The sequence below is a fragment of the Sabethes cyaneus genome, chromosome 2 (genome assembly GCF_943734655.1).
Source record: "Sabethes cyaneus chromosome 2, idSabCyanKW18_F2, whole genome shotgun sequence".
NCBI lineage: Eukaryota > Metazoa > Arthropoda > Insecta > Diptera > Culicidae > Sabethes > Sabethes cyaneus.
In genome coordinates this window covers 184,525,814-184,543,588 of record NC_071354.1, presented here as the reverse complement: position 1 = coordinate 184,543,588, position 17,775 = coordinate 184,525,814, and the positions used below count along the sequence as shown (strand labels likewise).

The 17,775-nt window shown below is 42.4% G+C and overlaps 2 protein-coding genes across 2 annotated transcripts; one reads left to right on the top strand and one right to left on the bottom strand.

The window, feature by feature from the left end:
* Positions 1-3,438: 3,438 nt before the first annotated feature.
* LOC128736434 (acetylcholinesterase-like) lies at positions 3,439-11,684 on the top strand. Its single transcript, XM_053830916.1, has 4 exons — positions 3,439-4,026; positions 4,084-4,211; positions 10,510-10,646; positions 10,784-11,684. Exons 1-4 carry the CDS (start codon positions 3,439-3,441, stop codon positions 11,656-11,658), a joined length of 1,728 nt encoding a protein of 575 aa, XP_053686891.1. The 3' UTR covers positions 11,659-11,684.
* Positions 11,685-11,918: 234 nt separating this feature from the next.
* On the bottom strand, positions 11,919-13,626 carry LOC128736008 (RCC1-like G exchanging factor-like protein). The gene is made up of 4 exons (XM_053830493.1): positions 13,388-13,626; positions 12,587-13,333; positions 12,358-12,522; positions 11,919-12,303 (listed from the first exon to the last, which is right to left on the bottom strand). The coding sequence occupies exons 1-4, from the start codon at positions 13,497-13,499 to the stop codon at positions 11,966-11,968; spliced, it is 1,362 nt and encodes a 453-aa protein (XP_053686468.1). The 5' UTR covers positions 13,500-13,626; the 3' UTR covers positions 11,919-11,965.
* Positions 13,627-17,775: the final 4,149 nt, after the last annotated feature.

Genomic DNA, 17,775 nt, shown 5'->3' with positions numbered 1-17,775 from the left:
CATGACAAATGTTATTCTGTAAAATTTCTGCAGGTCAGGCAAGTTTTCCTGGCTGTACAATAACGACAATGCGTTGCGTGAGTTATTTTCATTTATGAATAACGGAAATTAAAACGATTAGTCGACATTTTTTTCTTCGTCGCACGAAAAAACGTAGGTAGGGTAGTTGATCCAATAGTTGTGGTAGTACCAATAGTTGCGCTACTATTCATTATTAATGCATATTTTCGTCACCGTAGCATTTTAGATAAAACAATTACGTTTATTATATAAAACAGATTCTTAGAAGTATTGGTAGTTAGACTACACCATTTAAAATTAAAGCATTATTTGCTAAAATGCCAATTTTCCAAAATCTAACGCAACTATACACGCTGTTGGAGCGCACAACTATAGGCGCTCATTTCTATAGTTTTGCTACGATGTTTTTTCACTTAGCAACCTAGCAATGTATATGGAATAACACAATTAAAGGAACACCAAACTTAATTAAGGAAACTGTTGATACAATATAATTGAATCGGAAAATTCATTTTTTCTTTATAAAGCTTCTCGTACAACGAAAGCAATTGTCTTGCCTTGTGACAAATACCTTGTATTTGATAAATTTATATCCCACAAGCATGAATTGAAGCATATACCTCAATAAACAAGAAAAATATAGTTATATTGTGCTTAGTGGCGCAACTAATGGAGCATCTACCCTAATTTGGCTGGTAGGACTTTTTTAATAATAAAAAGCATTTAAATAGATCTCAGCTCACTTTGATTGATCGCGTATAATAGACAACAAACTAAAATATAAGGGAATAACTAGTTTTGCATTGTGTGTCATAAAAATGCTGATATTTTTAATAATTTGTGTTGGATAGGACGGGAATAGGCAATTACGACGAAGCAGCAACATGCCCTACCAGGTGGTGTACATGTACCATTTTATAAATATTGGTTGTAGTTAAACATGTCGATGACAGGCAAGCTTCTTGTCTTCAGCATGGTTGGTCAGATGGACTAGATTCATTCCATGATAGAGAGTTTAGCACATTATTGAATCATCATGAATACGCCACTAGCGCCACCTGGCCACAGGTTTTCTCTGTCACAAGACCATGTTCAATTGTTCCGTGAGGAAGAACGATTTACACGAAGAGAATTCATAAATTTAAGACGAAAAAAGTTGATTACTCTGACATTGGCACCACCTAGTGAGCAATTAAATGCCACACGTAACTTTGAAGATCTCGAGTACGCGTACATTTTTGTAGAAGCAAACATCATTCTAGGTGGTAAGGATTTCGTGATATAAACGACACAAATCTGAAAAAAACGTTATTTTTCCGATTTGGTTTTCTAAAACCCTTCTTTGAAAACCGTCCACCCGGCCAAGTAGCCATTAAAAATTATATCATCTAGACCAGTGATGGCCAAACTGCGGCCCGTGGACCACATGTGGCCCTTCGAGCTGATTTGTGCGGCCCGCGGACTGATTTGGAACATGGTGGACTTATGAGAAAAATTTTTGATGGCGTAGGAGTCCCTCAGTTTAGTCGTAATGCCTCGTATATGTTGTGAATCTGAATGCTTTCCGGTTTAAATCTTGTGGGGATTCCTAGAATATGGTTTTTGTGGCCAGAGATTATTGCGGCCCGCGGCATTCATGGGCGATCTGATTTGGCCCACACTATGTCTATACCTGAGCCATTAATTATTACTGATTTAGTCCATTAAATTATTTTTCTGAAACATGCAAAACGTAAGTTTTCAAAATTTTTTGGGCTGGGGTCAAATTTACCCCCAGGTACAGACAAAATGTCAAAGGTCCATTCGAAATCAGTGATGCACCAAGCAAAGCTGGAGTGCTCTTCACGGCTTTAAAACGAGGAAAATACAAGGATTTTACCCACGTGTTCATGGATGGGTCTCTGGATGAAGATGGTTGAGCGGGTTTTGCCATAGTTGATGGAATCAACAATCGATGTCGACGAATTTCTAATGATTGCTCTATCTTTTCTACAGAGGCTAAAGCGATTGTTCTTGCTCTAAAGTGTCGTGTGTGCCGGGACAGAACAGTTATTATTATGGATTCAGCAAGCGTCTCAGCACTTCAAGGGAACATCACTAACCATCCTTGGATCAGAGCGCCTCAAATAGAAATGGAACGAAAGGATACTGTATTGTGTTGGATACCAGGTCATACCAGAGTCCCAGAAAATACCGAAGCTGATACGATGGCTAACAGAGGAAGAGAAAGCGAAATAATTAATCCTAAGATTCCAGCAGTCGACAAGATTCGATGGTGCAGGAAGGTTCTGGAAAAAGCATGGGGATCGAAGTGGTATGAAGCTCGGGATGTGAAACTTAGAAAGATTAAATCATCTACGGCGGCATAGAAGAACAGGAAGGATCGGAGTGAGCAGAGGATGTTGACCCGGTTGAGGATCGGTCATACCCGGATGACTCATGGTTGGCTGATTGAAAAACGAGAGAAGAATCGAACACAATTCTTGGTGGAATATATCCTTACCGAGTGTCAAGAATACGAAATAATTAGAAGAAATCTTAACTTAGAATGTAATACTTGCGAAATACTATATTTTGATGAAGAGAGGGAAGACAGAGTATTAAAATTTGTGAAATCGGCAGACATTGATAAGAAGATATGAATATGTTATTATCCAAAAAAGACTGCGGATTATATTCAAAATAACCAAGTTCAACATTTCGCTACTAAAGATACTTAAATCGGAGTGGTCCTACTTAACGCGATTCTATCTCAAACGCACTCTTCCCTTCTTTTGAAATGAAATTTTTCTCATTTGAACGAAATTTAATTAGTGTGGTGTAGTACGTTTAATCAGCTGGCATAAAATCATCATCACACGCTATGTTGAAGCGATTTAGGTTTCAATGCAAACCCGGCTCAACTGAATTCAGCGTTATGGCGCTAGTAAGTGCCTACCTAATTTACAAGCGATTGTGTTTTAATTTTATCACACGAGTGATGCAAGTAACGTAACAGCGATTGCCGCTATTAAGCTACTATACCTAGGTAGGTATGTGTAATAGTAATGTGGAGATTAATTGACGTTAGTCGACTGTTTGCACGAAGGATATGACGAAATGAACAAGTCACGTTTAGGATAAAAAAAACTACGAAAGAGCAAGGCAAAATGTTTTTTTTTATCATTCAAAATAATTTTTAATTTAATGTTCGATTTGTAAGCTCAAATCAAACATTTTAAATACGACTTATTATTGTCTTAACACGGCTGGACTATTGGACTATTTTTGATTGATAACAAGCCTCCCCTGTGTGTGCTTCGCGCTCACGATTCGCGCATTTTATTCGATCTAGAATCGGTAGTCCGTAATTAACTGATTAGCAGTTACGGTCGATTGCTTGCATCCGAAAGTTCGTTTTCGTTGTTTCGTCTCGATATGTTCAGCTTATTTTTTACGCTTCTCCGACTCGGGACCGCGCTGGTGTGGCAAAGTCTGCTGGACGTTTACGTGCAATATTGGCCCGGCATTGAGCGGCCGATCGTGGCGGTGAAACAAGGCCAAGTGCAAGGTGTTACCGCCCGACTGCCGAATGGTTCGGCGTATCATTACTTTAAAGGCATACCGTATGCAAAACCGCCGATCGGCGAATTACGATTCTGTCCGCCGGTTGCGCTCGCAAAGTTTCCGAAGCCCGTGTTGAAGTGTTTTGTAGATAAGGATGACTTTAGCCAGCCGCATCAGGTTTTTCGTTACAGTTGGATAGTGGGAAACGAAGATGCACTTAACTTAAATGTTTACACTCCGGAGCTACCTAGTGAAGATATGACGAAACGGTACCCCGTGATGGTCTACATCCATGGTGGCGGACTAGAGCACGGAACGGCTGGCAGTTTTGTATACGATCCAAAGTATTTCGTTCAGAATGGTGTGGTCGTGGTGACGGTGTTTTACCGGCTTGGACCGTTCGGATTTTTGTGTCTACCAAGCGAGGGAGTACAAGGAAACTTCGGTTTAAAGGATCAAGTAACTAGATTATTGATGATCATATATCTTGTTTCAATATCCATTTAACTTATTCAGCGAATGGCACTCAAATGGGTTCACGAAAACATCGAGGCATTTGGCGGTGATCCGGACAACGTTACGCTTTTCGGTGAAAGTGCTGGTGGCTGGTCCACTTATTTGCACTACTTATCAGCCAATTCTAGGTAAGTGGTCATATTTTATACAGTGTGTGCCATAAGGGAAAAGTCCGTTATGAGGCTTGTTTTTGTTCAATTTCGCTACAGCTACCAATAAGAAATTACTTATACCATTCTATACGTGTTTCTCTAATGGACTAGGAAGCCTACAATAAATTTTCTGTTTACACAGATTTTTCACATAGATTTTTTATCTGTACACATTCCAGAAATTCATGTTTTTTGCTCGAATTCTCGAAATGAGAAATATTATGCAGTATCATGAAAAAAGTTTCACTATTCATTTACGACATGTTTAGCCTTGACTCGCAAGAAAATGTTTTTTTTTGTTTAAATCATTCATTGTTTCTGAAGATACTAGTTTAAAAATTCATTTCTGCTCATGGATACCAGAAGAAAAAATTAAATTAATAATGAAAGCACTCATGTAAACTCAAACGATGCAACTATATTCCATTCGAAGGACTGCTGGTGAGATTGTTCTGTTTTTGTCTATATGTCTTCATATAATGTATATTCATATAACACATATTTTATTACATTGCCATATACCATCATTATCGTAAAGAGCAAGGAACATCAGGGTATCGAATGAATCGAAGACTGGATGAGGGATGTGGTAACCAGCCCAAGTCATATAAGGTCGGAGAGGATTTTGACGCGCCCTTCTAGCACACACGTCATCACGCAAGATAAGTTTGCACGGCGAAGTTATGTATCTAGACACCGGAAGTCTATGCTGTCACATGTGACGAGTATACCAAGGTATGTACATTGCTCCACTTATTCATATCGTTCCCCATCTAACTCCACCTCGGCACCAACACCACTTGGGCTCCCACGTTTCCTACCAGCAAACATGTACTTCGTTTTGGCGGTGTTAATGGTAAGTCCCAATCTCGCCGCTTCCCTTTAAAAAGGCCTGAAGGCCTCTTCCATTGCTCTACGGTTGATACCGATGATATCGACGTCATCCGCAAAACCAAGAAGCATGTGAGATTTCGTGATGATAGTTCCATTCCTCTCCACGTTTGCCCTTCGTAATGCATCTTCCAAGGCAGTGTTGAATAGCAGGTTAGAGAGTGCATCCCCTTGCTTCAGTCCATCCAACGTCACGAAAGCAGCTGAGGTCTCACCCGCTATTTTAACGCATGATTTGGATCCGTCCAGCATCGCACGAAGTAACCAGTTTCGTTGGAAAACCATGTTCTAGCATTATCTGCCACAGCTCAATTCGTTTAACTGAATCGTACGCCGCTTTCCACAGTCCAGAAACAGATGGTGTGTCTGCAAGTTGTACTCCCGGAACTTGTCTAGCAACTGGCGCAGGGTAAACATCTGATCGGCCGTGGAGCGACCCTCACGAAAACCAGTTTGGTATTTGCTGACGAAGGACTCCGCTAACGGTCTCAGTCTGCAGAACAGGATATGGGAAAGCACCTTGTAGGCAGAATTGAGCAATGTAATTCCTCGATAGTTTTTACACTCTAGTCTAGTCGATATCTCTTTTTGAAAATTGGGCAAATGAGGCCATCCAATCACTCCTTTGGCATTTATTCTTCCTCACAGATCCTGACAATGATCCGGTGGATTGCTTCGTACTGCCACTCGCTCCCCGCTTTTAGAATTTCAGCCGGGATACCCTCCTTCCCAGCAGCCTTACCGTTTTTCAGTTCGTTTTTAACCCCCTCCTGTGTTGGTGGCTCAACAGCTTGACCATCGCTTACAGGTCCTATCCTGTCCCCGCTGATCTCCGCATTTACCTCTCCATTCAACAGTGTCTGGAAATGCTCCTTCCACCTGGCTGCTACAGCCGTTTTGTCAGTAAACAGGTTGCCAGCACTATCATTGCACATCACAGACATGGCAAAATTCCTGCATCTCACCGTTTTATAGAAACTCCGTGTGTCGTTGCTGGCGTATCGCTCATCTGCGCCGGCGAGCACGTACTCCTCGTACTCGCGTTTTTAGACGATGGATTCTTTTTTCCGCAGCTCTAGTCTCTCTGTACCTCTCTCTGTTTTGACGCGTTGCCGCAGTGAGCATGCGACTCCTGGCCTGGTTCTTTTCATCTGTCATGCTCTGGCATTCGGCATCAAACCAGCTGTTACGTCTTCCACGCGTCGTGCCTACCACCTCTCTCGCAGCTGTTTCGATGGCACCATGGAAGTTCCTCCACAGCCCATTTATATCTTCTTCTTCTTCTTCTACCTGCTGTTCTGCGATTCGTTGGTCAAGCTTCTTAGCGTTTTTCACTGCTACGCCGTCTGCCGTTAACCACTGAATGTTGAAAAACAGCGTCCTCTCGAGTGCGAGTTTTCGCCGTGTTCGACAGCTTTGCACGAACTTTACTCACTACGAGATAGTGGTCAGAGTCGATATTTGGTCCCCGAAAAGACCGTACATCGATAACATCCGATTTGTCGACCGTCAATCAAGACATGATCGATCTGAGAGCTAGAGTCTCCATTTGGATGCCTCCAGGTGTGTTTTCGTATATTCAAACGTGGAAAGTAGGTGCTACAGATGGCCATTCCTCTGGCCACGGAAAAATTTACGAGCCTCAGATCGTTATCATTGGTCGACAGACGACATCATCGGATTTATCATTTGTCGGTGCGTATAAGTTGATTAGGCTGTGGTTGAAGAATTTGCCCTTAATCCTCAACACGCATATACGGTCTTCTACGGGCCTCCACCGGATAACTCGTTGCTTTTGTTTCCCCAACACTACGAAACCGACTCCATGTTCTGCTTTTTACCGCCACTGTAGTAGATGTGGCACTTGAAAGAAGTGCCTGCAATAGGGTCTACTGCACGGAACTCCCTTTCTCCGGAATTTGGCCACCGAAGTTCCTGAATAGCAGCGATCTCCACTCCGAGTTGATGCAGCTCTCGAGCAAGCAAGCCAGCCCGTGCCGGTTCATGAAGAGTTCGGACATTCCAGGTACCAAGTTTCCAATCGTTATCCCTTAATCGTTTCCTTGTCCCTTGCCGTGTCCTATACCGATTGTTCCGTCCTGAATTTCTTTCTTCGTTATTCGTGGTAATTGAGTTTTCGCCGGGTTCGCGACACCTACATCCCGCTGGTGGGTCTGCCATCTTAGGTATAGCTTGCCGGATACAGCATTTCATATTCAGCCGCTCGTTTCGAGACACACGCTGTGTGAGCCGCCTCACCTGGAGAACAGGCGCTGTAGTCCTGTAGTTCGCACCTCCTAGCTTAGCTGCTTCAGTAAGTACATGAAGCATTTTCGGGTAAGGCCATCGACCGTCATCATTTGACTTAGATCTGCGTGAAGGCGCTAGGTGGGAGCTTGAGAGAGCCAGAGCTATGTTTGACGCTCTTTCCAGGTAACTCGCTCTATTTCATACCCTTTTTACAGCACCATAGTAAATATATTTGTAGATTGTTCGATGGGGTGCGAACAAAATACCCGTGATGAAAAGGTACGAAAAAAGAAATACGGTCTTTGGTCGACTGGTTCGTTAAGCCATATGCTGTCCTTAATCGCTGACGCTCGTTCTCAGCAGCCTAGAGCCGGGGTGGCTCGTGCTGATTCAAGCAGTCGACTCTATTCGAATCGATCTTGGGCCACTCGCCGCCAATTTCCCAATCGTCTCAGAAGTCGCAAATCCCTTTCGACCTGATCGAGCCATCTTACACGTTGAACCCGCATGTTGCTGGTGTCGGTAGGGTTGTTGAAAGGAACTGTTTTCGTCGTGCTGTCGTCCGGCTTCATTACGATGTGTCCGGCCCACCGACTTTCGCCAGATGTACGATGGGAATCTCTCCTAGTAATGCATGTAGCTCGTGATTCATACCCCTCCGCCACTCTCCGCTTTCAGTTTACACTCCGCCAAATATCGTCCACTGCAGATTCCACTCGAACACGATAAGGGCGCGTATGTCCTTTATGAGCAGCGCTTCACGTCCATAAATAACTACTGGTCTAATAAAGGTCTTCCTTCCATGTATTTGGTCTTCGGCGCATTTATTTTTAGCTCAATCCTCCTAGATTCCAGATTCAGTCTGGTGTAGATTGCCTCCGGCGTCGCAAAGTTCCTGGCTATGATGTCAAAATCATCTGCAAAGCTCGGGAGTTGGCTAGCCATGGTGAAAAACGTGCTTCTCGTTCCGATACCCGCTCGTCGGATCACTCCATCAAGAGCGACGTTAAACAGCATGCAGAATAAGCCACCAGCTGGTCTGAACCGTTACCGCGTCTCGAAGGGACTCGAGTGTCCCCGAGATGCGCACGAATTCCAGTCACTCGATCCAATGTAACTGTGATCAGTCGCGTCAGTTTATCTGCCATAGCCATAGCGGGGAACGGAGTTCCCAAAATTAGATTCATACCAGGTATAAATTTGCAAGCCAATATCGCACCACTGATCCGCTCTGCGCCATCAGATACCAACGTTACTGCCTTCTATGGACGAAGCAAAACTGTCGATTCGCCGACTGTAAACTCCCGCAAGCTACCAGACCGAAGACAGTATGTGATCTTCTACCAAAATGTAGACGGTATGCATTTTCGCGTCAAATTATTGTATGGCCATTTCCGATCTGTGCTACGACATCATTGTCCTAACCATTCTAACTTTCTAGTTAAGTATTTGGCTTCGACTATGACGTTTTACGCTGCGACAGAAATCTGCAACATAGCCAAAAATTTACTTGAGGGAGCGTTCCAATAGCAGTTCTTCATGAATTAAGAGCGACTGCAGTAGACGACAAGGATTGGGACTGTTTGGAGCAGATCTGGACTTCAGTAACGCTGCATGATCGGACCTTGTTTTTATGCGTTGTGTATTTCGCGCCTGACCGGACTCGTGACATCTGATTTGTCTTCACTGTGATTGAGAACGCTTTTCCAGTTGACCAAATTATGATACTGAGGATTACAATCTATCCGACATAACGTGGAAGCAATCCCAATGCGGTTTCCTGTAGCATGATCCAGTTCTTTCTGGATTGCATACCGGCGCTACCAGCATTCTCGACAGTTACAGTGCCATCACCCTGTCACAAGTCAATCACGTCGTTGATGAATATAACCGTTGCCAGAACCTCTGTTTCTTCTCTACACAAGATACCGAACCATTCATCTTAACAGTTCAACTGCCGTTAGTTAAAGACGTATCTCATTGTTTTTCGCTAATCATCACCACCACACCACCACCGCTCATCATTGCAACTTTTTTGTCATTAATGGATTGGGATAATCGACCCATCGACTTCATCTATAGACATGTCTGGAAAAAAATAAATCTTTCTGGATCACATGCTCCCTGGCAAACGCGTGAATGACGACAACTCAAATCAGTAAAGGAGCCGCTCTACTAAAAAAATCCAGACACCGTACGCTCTCACTACAAAATCATTACGTTAGAGTGAATCATGAGTTCGAACGGGTCAGTCGTACTTGTTTTCAACAATATCAACGAAGCATTCAGAGGAAACTTAGGTCGCATCACAAAGCTTTCTGGAAGTTTGTGAACGAGCAACGGAAAGAATGCAGGACTGGCCTCCTCTATGATATATCGTGATGAAGCCGCCTCAAATTCTACAGACATATGCAGCTTCAACACCGTAGCGTGCGGTTAGCCAGAAAGACTCCCGCCAGGGGCGTTAGCTCTTAGGGACGTCAAAAAAGGCCTGCATTTCAGTAAATCATAAGCAATAACATATGCATTAAAAAGCTACAGATTACGCCAATTAGATTGAGTGATCTCTCGTGCCACGTTACCAGTTGATTTGCATGCATGGCGGAAACAATCAATCAATTACGCTTGATGATTTGTTCGTACTGTCAGCTCCACACCTTAGCGAAGAAATTGGGCAGAGTGAAGCACCTCGTATCCGCTGAATAGAACCAATCTGGTAATTATAAAAGCCTCCCTCGCTAGAAAAGCGAGAGCGTTGAACGGAAACCTGGTTCCGGCCACCCGACAGTGCTGCGTGACCGTAACGTGCAGTAGGAGCCAAAAATGAAGACCGAGAGCAAGGTGGTCTCATCGTCAGGGGCCTTGAGCCGGGAGGTCGGAACAACAGGCTAAACGGAAAAGAAGTACTAGGCCGAAATGGACATTTTCAGGCGGAAGCGTCATTGAATGTTGGCTGTGCCTGAGTAACATGCAATCGTTCAATGAACACGTGAACACGTTGTACTGCCGACATTTCTGCAAGCTTTGTCGGATGGTAAAAATCTGGTCCGTAGCTGCGCTAGCCCTCATGAAGCCCGCCTGGTAATTTCCCCTTGGTAATTCAGTTTTTACAAATTTATTTTATTATTTCCAGGAAATATTTTCACCGAGCTATCTGTCAAAGCGGTGAAGCATGCACCGACTCAATTCTTCAAATTGATCCTGTCGGAAAAGCTAGAGCGTTAGCACGTTTACTGGGCTACAAAGGAAGCTCCGATCGAGAGGTACTAGGTGAGATTTTATGTAGATGTTAAGAATACAATAGGGGCACGAAAAGTTGTCTACATTTGCCTAAGCTAACCTGTATGAAATGCAAAACAAATATATTATGCAAAACTATAATCCAATTTATTGTACCCTATTTTCAGAAACACTACGCAAAGCCCCGGCGCGAAGACTGGCCAAGCTGCAAGAGTTGGTCATTAGTGAAGAGGAAAAGTCCTTACCACTACGATTCATATTCCGACCAGTTATCGAACAGGAGGACAATGAAGAAGCTATCCTAAGCCAACCACCGGAAAAGACGTTGAAAGCGTTCGATACCATAAAAATGCCACTGATACAAGGCTATACCAGTGGCGAAGGTATTTTGAGTCTTTCACTGAACAGACATCGCTTAGAAAAGTATGATTTGAATCCGGAGTGGCTCGTCCCGCAGTTTATGGGGAATCCAGTGGATCTCAACCGAACCGTTGTCGGCGAACAGATTAAGCAGTATTACTGCAAGACCGGAAAGATCGGTTGGAAAACGGTCAATGAGACTAGTGATTTATTCTCAGATACTACGTTCGTTATCCCAGCCAACTTGAGTGCAGAGTGGTTAGCCAAATATCAACCGAATGCTGTCCAATATCACTATCTGTTTTCCTTCGATGGACGTTTTAGCATTGCGAAAAAACTGCACAATATAAATCAGGTTGAAGGTGCATCCCATGGGGATGACTGTATGTACATGTTTAGCCCTTCGTTCCTGGCCAACCTTCCAAACGACAGTGACGAGGCGCAAGTTCGCAATACGTTAGTAAAAATGTGGACCAATTTTGCAAAATATAACGATCCAACGCCGGATGCTGGCGGACTAAATTTCAAGTGGAAACCCGTTGTCAAAATGGGTCTAGAAGCAACTTCGTTTGATTTAGATTGTTTGGAAATCAACATAAAGCCAAAGATGGTAAAAAATCCATACGCAGAAAGAAAAGAATTCTGGAGAGAATTGATGCGAAAGTATACAAACTTGATCTGATAATCATCTGATGATGATCTGTGAAAAATCAGGCAATGACGTCTATTAGGTAACTGCAAAAATTCAATTTTCAATCTCTTATATATGAATATCCATCATATCTATGACCAGAGGATAATGTGATTCTTGGAAAACTGTTTTCTAATCAACTTCTAATCAAAATTTTATGGAAAATACAAAACTTAAAGTATAAAATCAACACTTACCTTTAGATTGTTTCTTTCATTTTTAATTGAAAATGTGTTGACTTCATATCCTAGTGTAAATTCGCGCGTTTATTCTAAAGAACCGTAAAACTTTGAGTGACTCAAACGAACGCCTTGCATAGCGCTAACGTGTGATCAACACCACAACTAACTTTCAGCACCCGTGCACTGACGGCCACTTTCAGTGGGAAAAACTGATCCTTTTTATTGCCAAACCCTAAACAACCGTACCTATTGTGCCCCCACATGTAGAGGTCGTCCTGATCGTTGATTGCTCCACTGTGCGTAACACCGGCGTAAATGGACCGTACCCGACTGGATGGGTTGAAATCATTTCGACCGAATAGAGCCGGTGGTATTCGACACGGTCGTGACTTATGTTCTACTTCCGGGCCAAAACCGAGAATTCCATAGCCCCAAGCAAATACTTCCCCTTGATCTACAAATAATTATAAATTAGATCGTGATATCTAGCTTTTCCTAGAATACAAACCATTAAGAACTAGGCAATAGGAACCACCGGCTGCAATGTCTATTATTTTTCCACAGTCTTTTAGAAAGTCTAGGTTTCGTGGAGAGGCGATTTGTGGATTTCCGTCATCGTCACCGTTCAATTGTCCATACTCGGTGTTACCCCAACCAAACACTTCGCCGTTACCTATCAAACATTTAAATTACAACTAGATTTGAAAAATGTTTCTTCAGAGTAGATTCTCACTTACCATTTAAAGCTAAAACTGTATCTGCCGTACCGGTCACTTTGACCACTTGCTCGCCTTTCAAATCACCTTCCACCAGCGCGGGAGTACTGATGAGTCCAAATCTACCCTGTCCAGTTTGACCGTCGTCACTCCAACCGCACGAGTATAGCTTCCCGGATTCAGTAAGAAAGAAGCTATGGTCTTGACCGCAATCAACATCTTTCACCGTTTCATTGCCAATTCGATTCATTCTTTTAATTACAGGCGCGTGAAAATAGTCTTCGTCCCTGATTATGCTCCTTCCACACTGACCATACGCATTATTGCCAAACGCAAAAACATTCCCATTGTCCGCCAGCGCTAGACTGTGTGCTCTTCCAGCGGCAACTTTAACGATCTGTACCTCCTTGTTGTTACCCACAACAGTACTCAGATTAATCGGAGCAGGATATATTAACAATTCGAATGGTTTTCTCTGTTTACCACCCAACTTGTGGTAACCTATCTGCGAGTCGGTGTTGATTCCCGTTCCCCAAAGGCTTCGCCCTTCCCGACACGTTGCCGCAAACGTAGAAAAACCATAACCCGCGGCAACATCAATAATATCACGATTTTCAGCAAAATTCAACCGACTAGGATGTTGAACAAAATCTGTATATGCTTTAGCTTGCTTTTTAACGGACGTTTGCACTCCCAAAGCTCCCGTTGCTGCCAACCCCCACACATACACACGCCGGTCGCCAGCCTTAGCAATCGGGTACTGGTGTGCTAAAAGAGGAAATTGTTTAATGTTTTAAGTAAACTCAATCATCCGGTACTTACTTGGAATTTTGTTGGTATCCTGTCGTAAAACACTGCGCTTAGCTGTCGATGTGTAGCAGCGAGCACATTCATGCCGACACAACAGTCGCTGCACTATGGCCGGAGAAAACATTTTATTCGAACGGGCACAATTAAAACTGCCGATTATTGTTACAAGCAAATCATTTAGAACAGTTTAATAGTTTTTCTATTAGTTTACAGCATTTCCCGGTTCAAAACTTTTTAACACTGTATCTTGTGCAATTTCAAAACAATAAACGAGGCGATTTTGAGTTTTTGACGTTTCCCATTACGCACGCTTGTGAAGAACATGGCAAAAATGAGTAAAATTAGTTTCCTCCTTTGCCATGTTCACGAGGAGTGCATCAAGGGGTGCAGCAAGGGATGCATAAAAATAATAAAAATTCGTAGATAGATAAATCTGGATTTAGTTTTTTTGCATGATTTATGAGGCTATTTGAAAACTAAAATCCCGAAATCGAGATTCCTTTCTTTTTAATATGTTGTAGCGCACTTTCCACTCAACTGTTTGCTGCAGTTTGAAAATAGGACAGGCGCAGAAGTCCGATAAAAATGCCACAAGCCCCCGCAGGTGTGATCTAATTTAATCTGGACATATTTAATCTGAAACGCGATGCTGAGACACCACATTTCTTAATTCAGCAATCCGCCGGGTTTAGCCAACGGTAAGTCGCTTAGAAAATTGTTGCAGGCTCAATTTAGAGAACAGCTTACCTCATTGATTACAATATTTCACGGTTCATGGCATACTGTGGCCCACCTTTTTGACATTTAAATTTTGAAATGTTAGAAATTGGCAGCCCTGCTATTGTTTGTTATTGTCAAAACGATCAAAACAGTTTGGCTGGGCGCAGGTGAGTTTGACAGGCTTCACACGATCAGCACCTCAGCGGCACAGTAAGGCACAGACTGAACAAAATTTCTATGAATGAGGTGAACGGAATGCTCTCAGCGACTTACCCTTGTCTTTCATTCAAATGTTATCCAGCTTTTTACGCGCTATAATGATGGCCGCTATAAATTGTGTTCGTAATATGCGAACAATCTTTTTGACAACTCTGCATACATCAAATCTGGCACTTTTCTCTTGCAACACTACCGTGCTCTTTCTTTCGTTTACGCCAAAGAAGGAGAGCAAAAATGTACGAAATGTAAACAAAACTATTGCTCTCCTTCTTTTGCGTAAACGATAGAAAGAGCAACACTGCCGTACATGAGAAGAGTGCCCAGTTTTGATGGATGCAGAGTTGTCAAAAAGATTGTTCGAATATTACGAACACAATTTATAGCGTCCGCCATTATAGCGCGTAAAAAGCTGGATACAAATGTAAAGTAAATAAAGACGTAGTCCTACGCCAAAAGAAAAAAAAGCTTAACCCAAGGCATAGACTAACAGACGTAACACCTCGAACAAATTTTCTAACAAAACATCGTTTCAATGACACCCCTAAAACTTGGAGAAAACACTAGCATCACTTGGTGCAGTCTTCGCGCTACGCAGAGTAAGTTGCTATAAATTTAGCAATGCTATAAATTTACTTGTATATTATCTGACAACAGCGCCAGCGCAGGCGAGTGGCGTTCTCGCGCAGCGATTGTTGTTTGAGTCTTGGCTTAAGCGAAAATTTGAAATGATCGTTTTTATTGACGATGGAATGAGGCTCCAGTGTTACGTCTGTTAGTCTGTGCCCAAGGGTTCTCTAAATTGAGCCTGCAACAATGTTCTAAGCGACTTACCCTTGATCGAAGCTCTTTCCTCACCTGTGCTGTGGCATATCTCATTGGCTCTCAGAGCTTGGTTAAAACTAACCATGCTCCCGAGTAGGGTTATTTTCGATAAAACATCGTACTATCAAATTTTAACCAAAAAGTTAAAAAATTCGCGAAATGGTTCACAGCCTAAGTCTCTCATTAAACTATAATAATATTGCTTATTGCAAGGAAAGTTGTACCATCCAAAGTGCGATATCGCTCATAAAAGTGCTATTTTGCATTAAATCGTTTCGGTTTCTTCGGCGCACTTTTTCGTTATATTCCAAGCAATAAGGGCGCCGAAGAGACCGAAACGATTTAATGCAAAATAGCACTTTTATGAGCGATATCGCACTTTGGATGGCACAATTTTCCTTGCAATTGACAAAACGAATATGAAAATGAACATGAAAGTAACGAAATACAAAAAATAAAATGAATTCTTTCTACATTTTTTTACTTTCTACTTTTTGCTTATCTCAATGTTTAACTGTTGCGGAATAAACGTAGCTTCAGCAGTTTAATTCAGCAGCAGTTTAATAAACATATATATATATATATATATATATATATATATATATATATATATATATATATATATATATATATATATATATATATATATATATATATATATATATATATATATATATATATATATATATATATATATATATACGTACTGAATAAACGTTTACTATACGTTGCATAACAGTCATATAAACGCATCATATCAAACGCATCACACCGAGACCGATGGCAAGCGGGCAACACCAACCACCAGAGAAGGGCAAATGGCTTTTTTGTATAAGCTTTCGGCTAAGCGGTGCTACTAGATAGAGTCACTAGTACTGTTGCACTAGCCCCGTAATTGTCCTGTACTCTAACAGCTGTCTGCGAAGTCTGTCGATAAAGAACGACCAAGTCTTGGAAAGACGTTTAAGCCCAAGGCTTTGCTTTGCTATTGCTGTTCAATTTGGACGCCTAAAGCTAAATTAAATTGTTTGTGTCCAAATTAGGTCAACTTCCAAAAGAGCTTCGAGTGCTCTCCGACGTATTGAAGAGCCGCAAGTTCGACGTCGTAGCGCCGCAGAAGGCGTGCTGGAAGAGTTCAACGCTACGCACAGTTGGAGAGTGAATACGACTGCTACCCAAAACATGATACCAAGATCGTCATCGGGGATTTCAATTTTCAGATCGGCTTGGAGGTGAAATACAAACCGGAATAGGAGGGTTTAGCGTACACCAGCTGACCAATGAAATGGGCTTTATAGTTATCGACTCTGCCGCCTCCAAGAATATGGTCGTACGTAGTACATTCTACCAGCGCAGACTCCTACACAAGTATACCTGGAGGTCACCAAATCAGATCGAAAACCAGACCGACCACGTTTCCTTGACTGTCGGCAATTCTCAGAATTTATCGACGTCAGATCCTATCGAAGCGCTAACGTTGACTCGGACCACTGCCTAGAGATGGTTAAGCAGGTGCTCAACACTCCGTTGTGAACAACAGTCGGTGCCGATCTCGGTTAAATCTCGCGCGCTTGAAGCAGCTAGTCGCTAGTTTGACGATGAATGTAGGAGGGTGATGGATGAGGTGAACGCTGCGCGGGTGGCCAACAACCGCAACGTCACACGTCAGAACGTGGAAAGACACAAACAGAGGAAAATGCAGCGAAACCAAATCTTATGGGAGAAAAAGAGCTACTTGGAAGAGCAGGAATATGCAGAGTTAGAGCGGCTGCATCGTGACATGGACGAGAATAGCTTCCCCATAGGGACAGGGTGCCAAGGTGCAAGCAAAATATGTATGACGAAGAGCTTTTCTACAATGAATCATGTCCGTTTGTTCGTGCCTTATCCATTCCTATTTTGGCTTGAAATTGTGTGCTTCGCTTGAAGCTATTCATAATTGAAGCTATACAAACCTGCAGATATTTTGATCGGAACTGAACGGTATTCCCTCAGTCAATTTATTAGTACCGTCATCCGGGGATACTTGCAACACCGGGGTTACTTGCAACACTTTGCGCATCGCGCTTTTGACAGCATTAACGTATTTGTTTGTTACAGGCATATGACAGGAAGCCATGTTTTAGTGACTAGAATCACAGCTCGCTCCCCACATGCTTTACACGAAGCCGAAACTAATACATATTTATCTAACCTAAGCTGTTGCGTACGGTTCACGAATACTACTTTATCCGAAGCGAAGTTTGTTGTGGGCTCGAAACGAGACGGGCTCAAAATTTGTGTTACAAACAGACCCTGCGCATTCATATAGGGATGTCACCGGCCTGGTTTGTTAACATAACCATTTATAGTCAATGGCGTTTTAAAGATAGGACGTTTACCTATTATTTAGTTAACTTTAATCCATTATATAATTGATTTGCATGTTTTTATACGATTGGAAAGTAATTTCACTTTCAGAGTAGGAAAAACGGATGTGCAAAGTTGCGTCAGTGCAGTGATATGAAATTATTTTTTATATTTTGGTCTTGTACACAATTAGTGCATCATATAAGCTGACAAATAGTAACTTTAATAGTAATAGGGCTTTATTTATATTTTGAACTTGGGGAAGTAACGATGAATTCGTGTTGTTACTT

Excerpts from the sequence above, each read along its gene's own strand:
- LOC128736434 (XM_053830916.1), top strand. The coding sequence starts at position 3,439 with ATGTTCAGCTTATTTTTTACGCTTCTCCGACTCGGGACCGCGCTGGTG. Across the intron at positions 4,212-10,509 it reads TACTTATCAGCCAATTCTAG|GAAATATTTTCACCGAGCTA; the intron begins GTAAGTGGTCAT and ends TATTATTTCCAG. Across the intron at positions 10,647-10,783 it reads CTCCGATCGAGAGGTACTAG|AAACACTACGCAAAGCCCCG; the intron begins GTGAGATTTTAT and ends CCCTATTTTCAG.
- LOC128736008 (XM_053830493.1), bottom strand. The coding sequence starts at position 13,499 with ATGTTTTCTCCGGCCATAGTGCAGCGACTGTTGTGTCGGCATGAATGT. Across the intron at positions 12,523-12,586 it reads TACAGTTTTAGCTTTAAATG|GTAACGGCGAAGTGTTTGGT; the intron begins GTAAGTGAGAAT and ends AATGTTTGATAG. Across the intron at positions 12,304-12,357 it reads CTATTGCCTAGTTCTTAATG|ATCAAGGGGAAGTATTTGCT; the intron begins GTTTGTATTCTA and ends AATTATTTGTAG.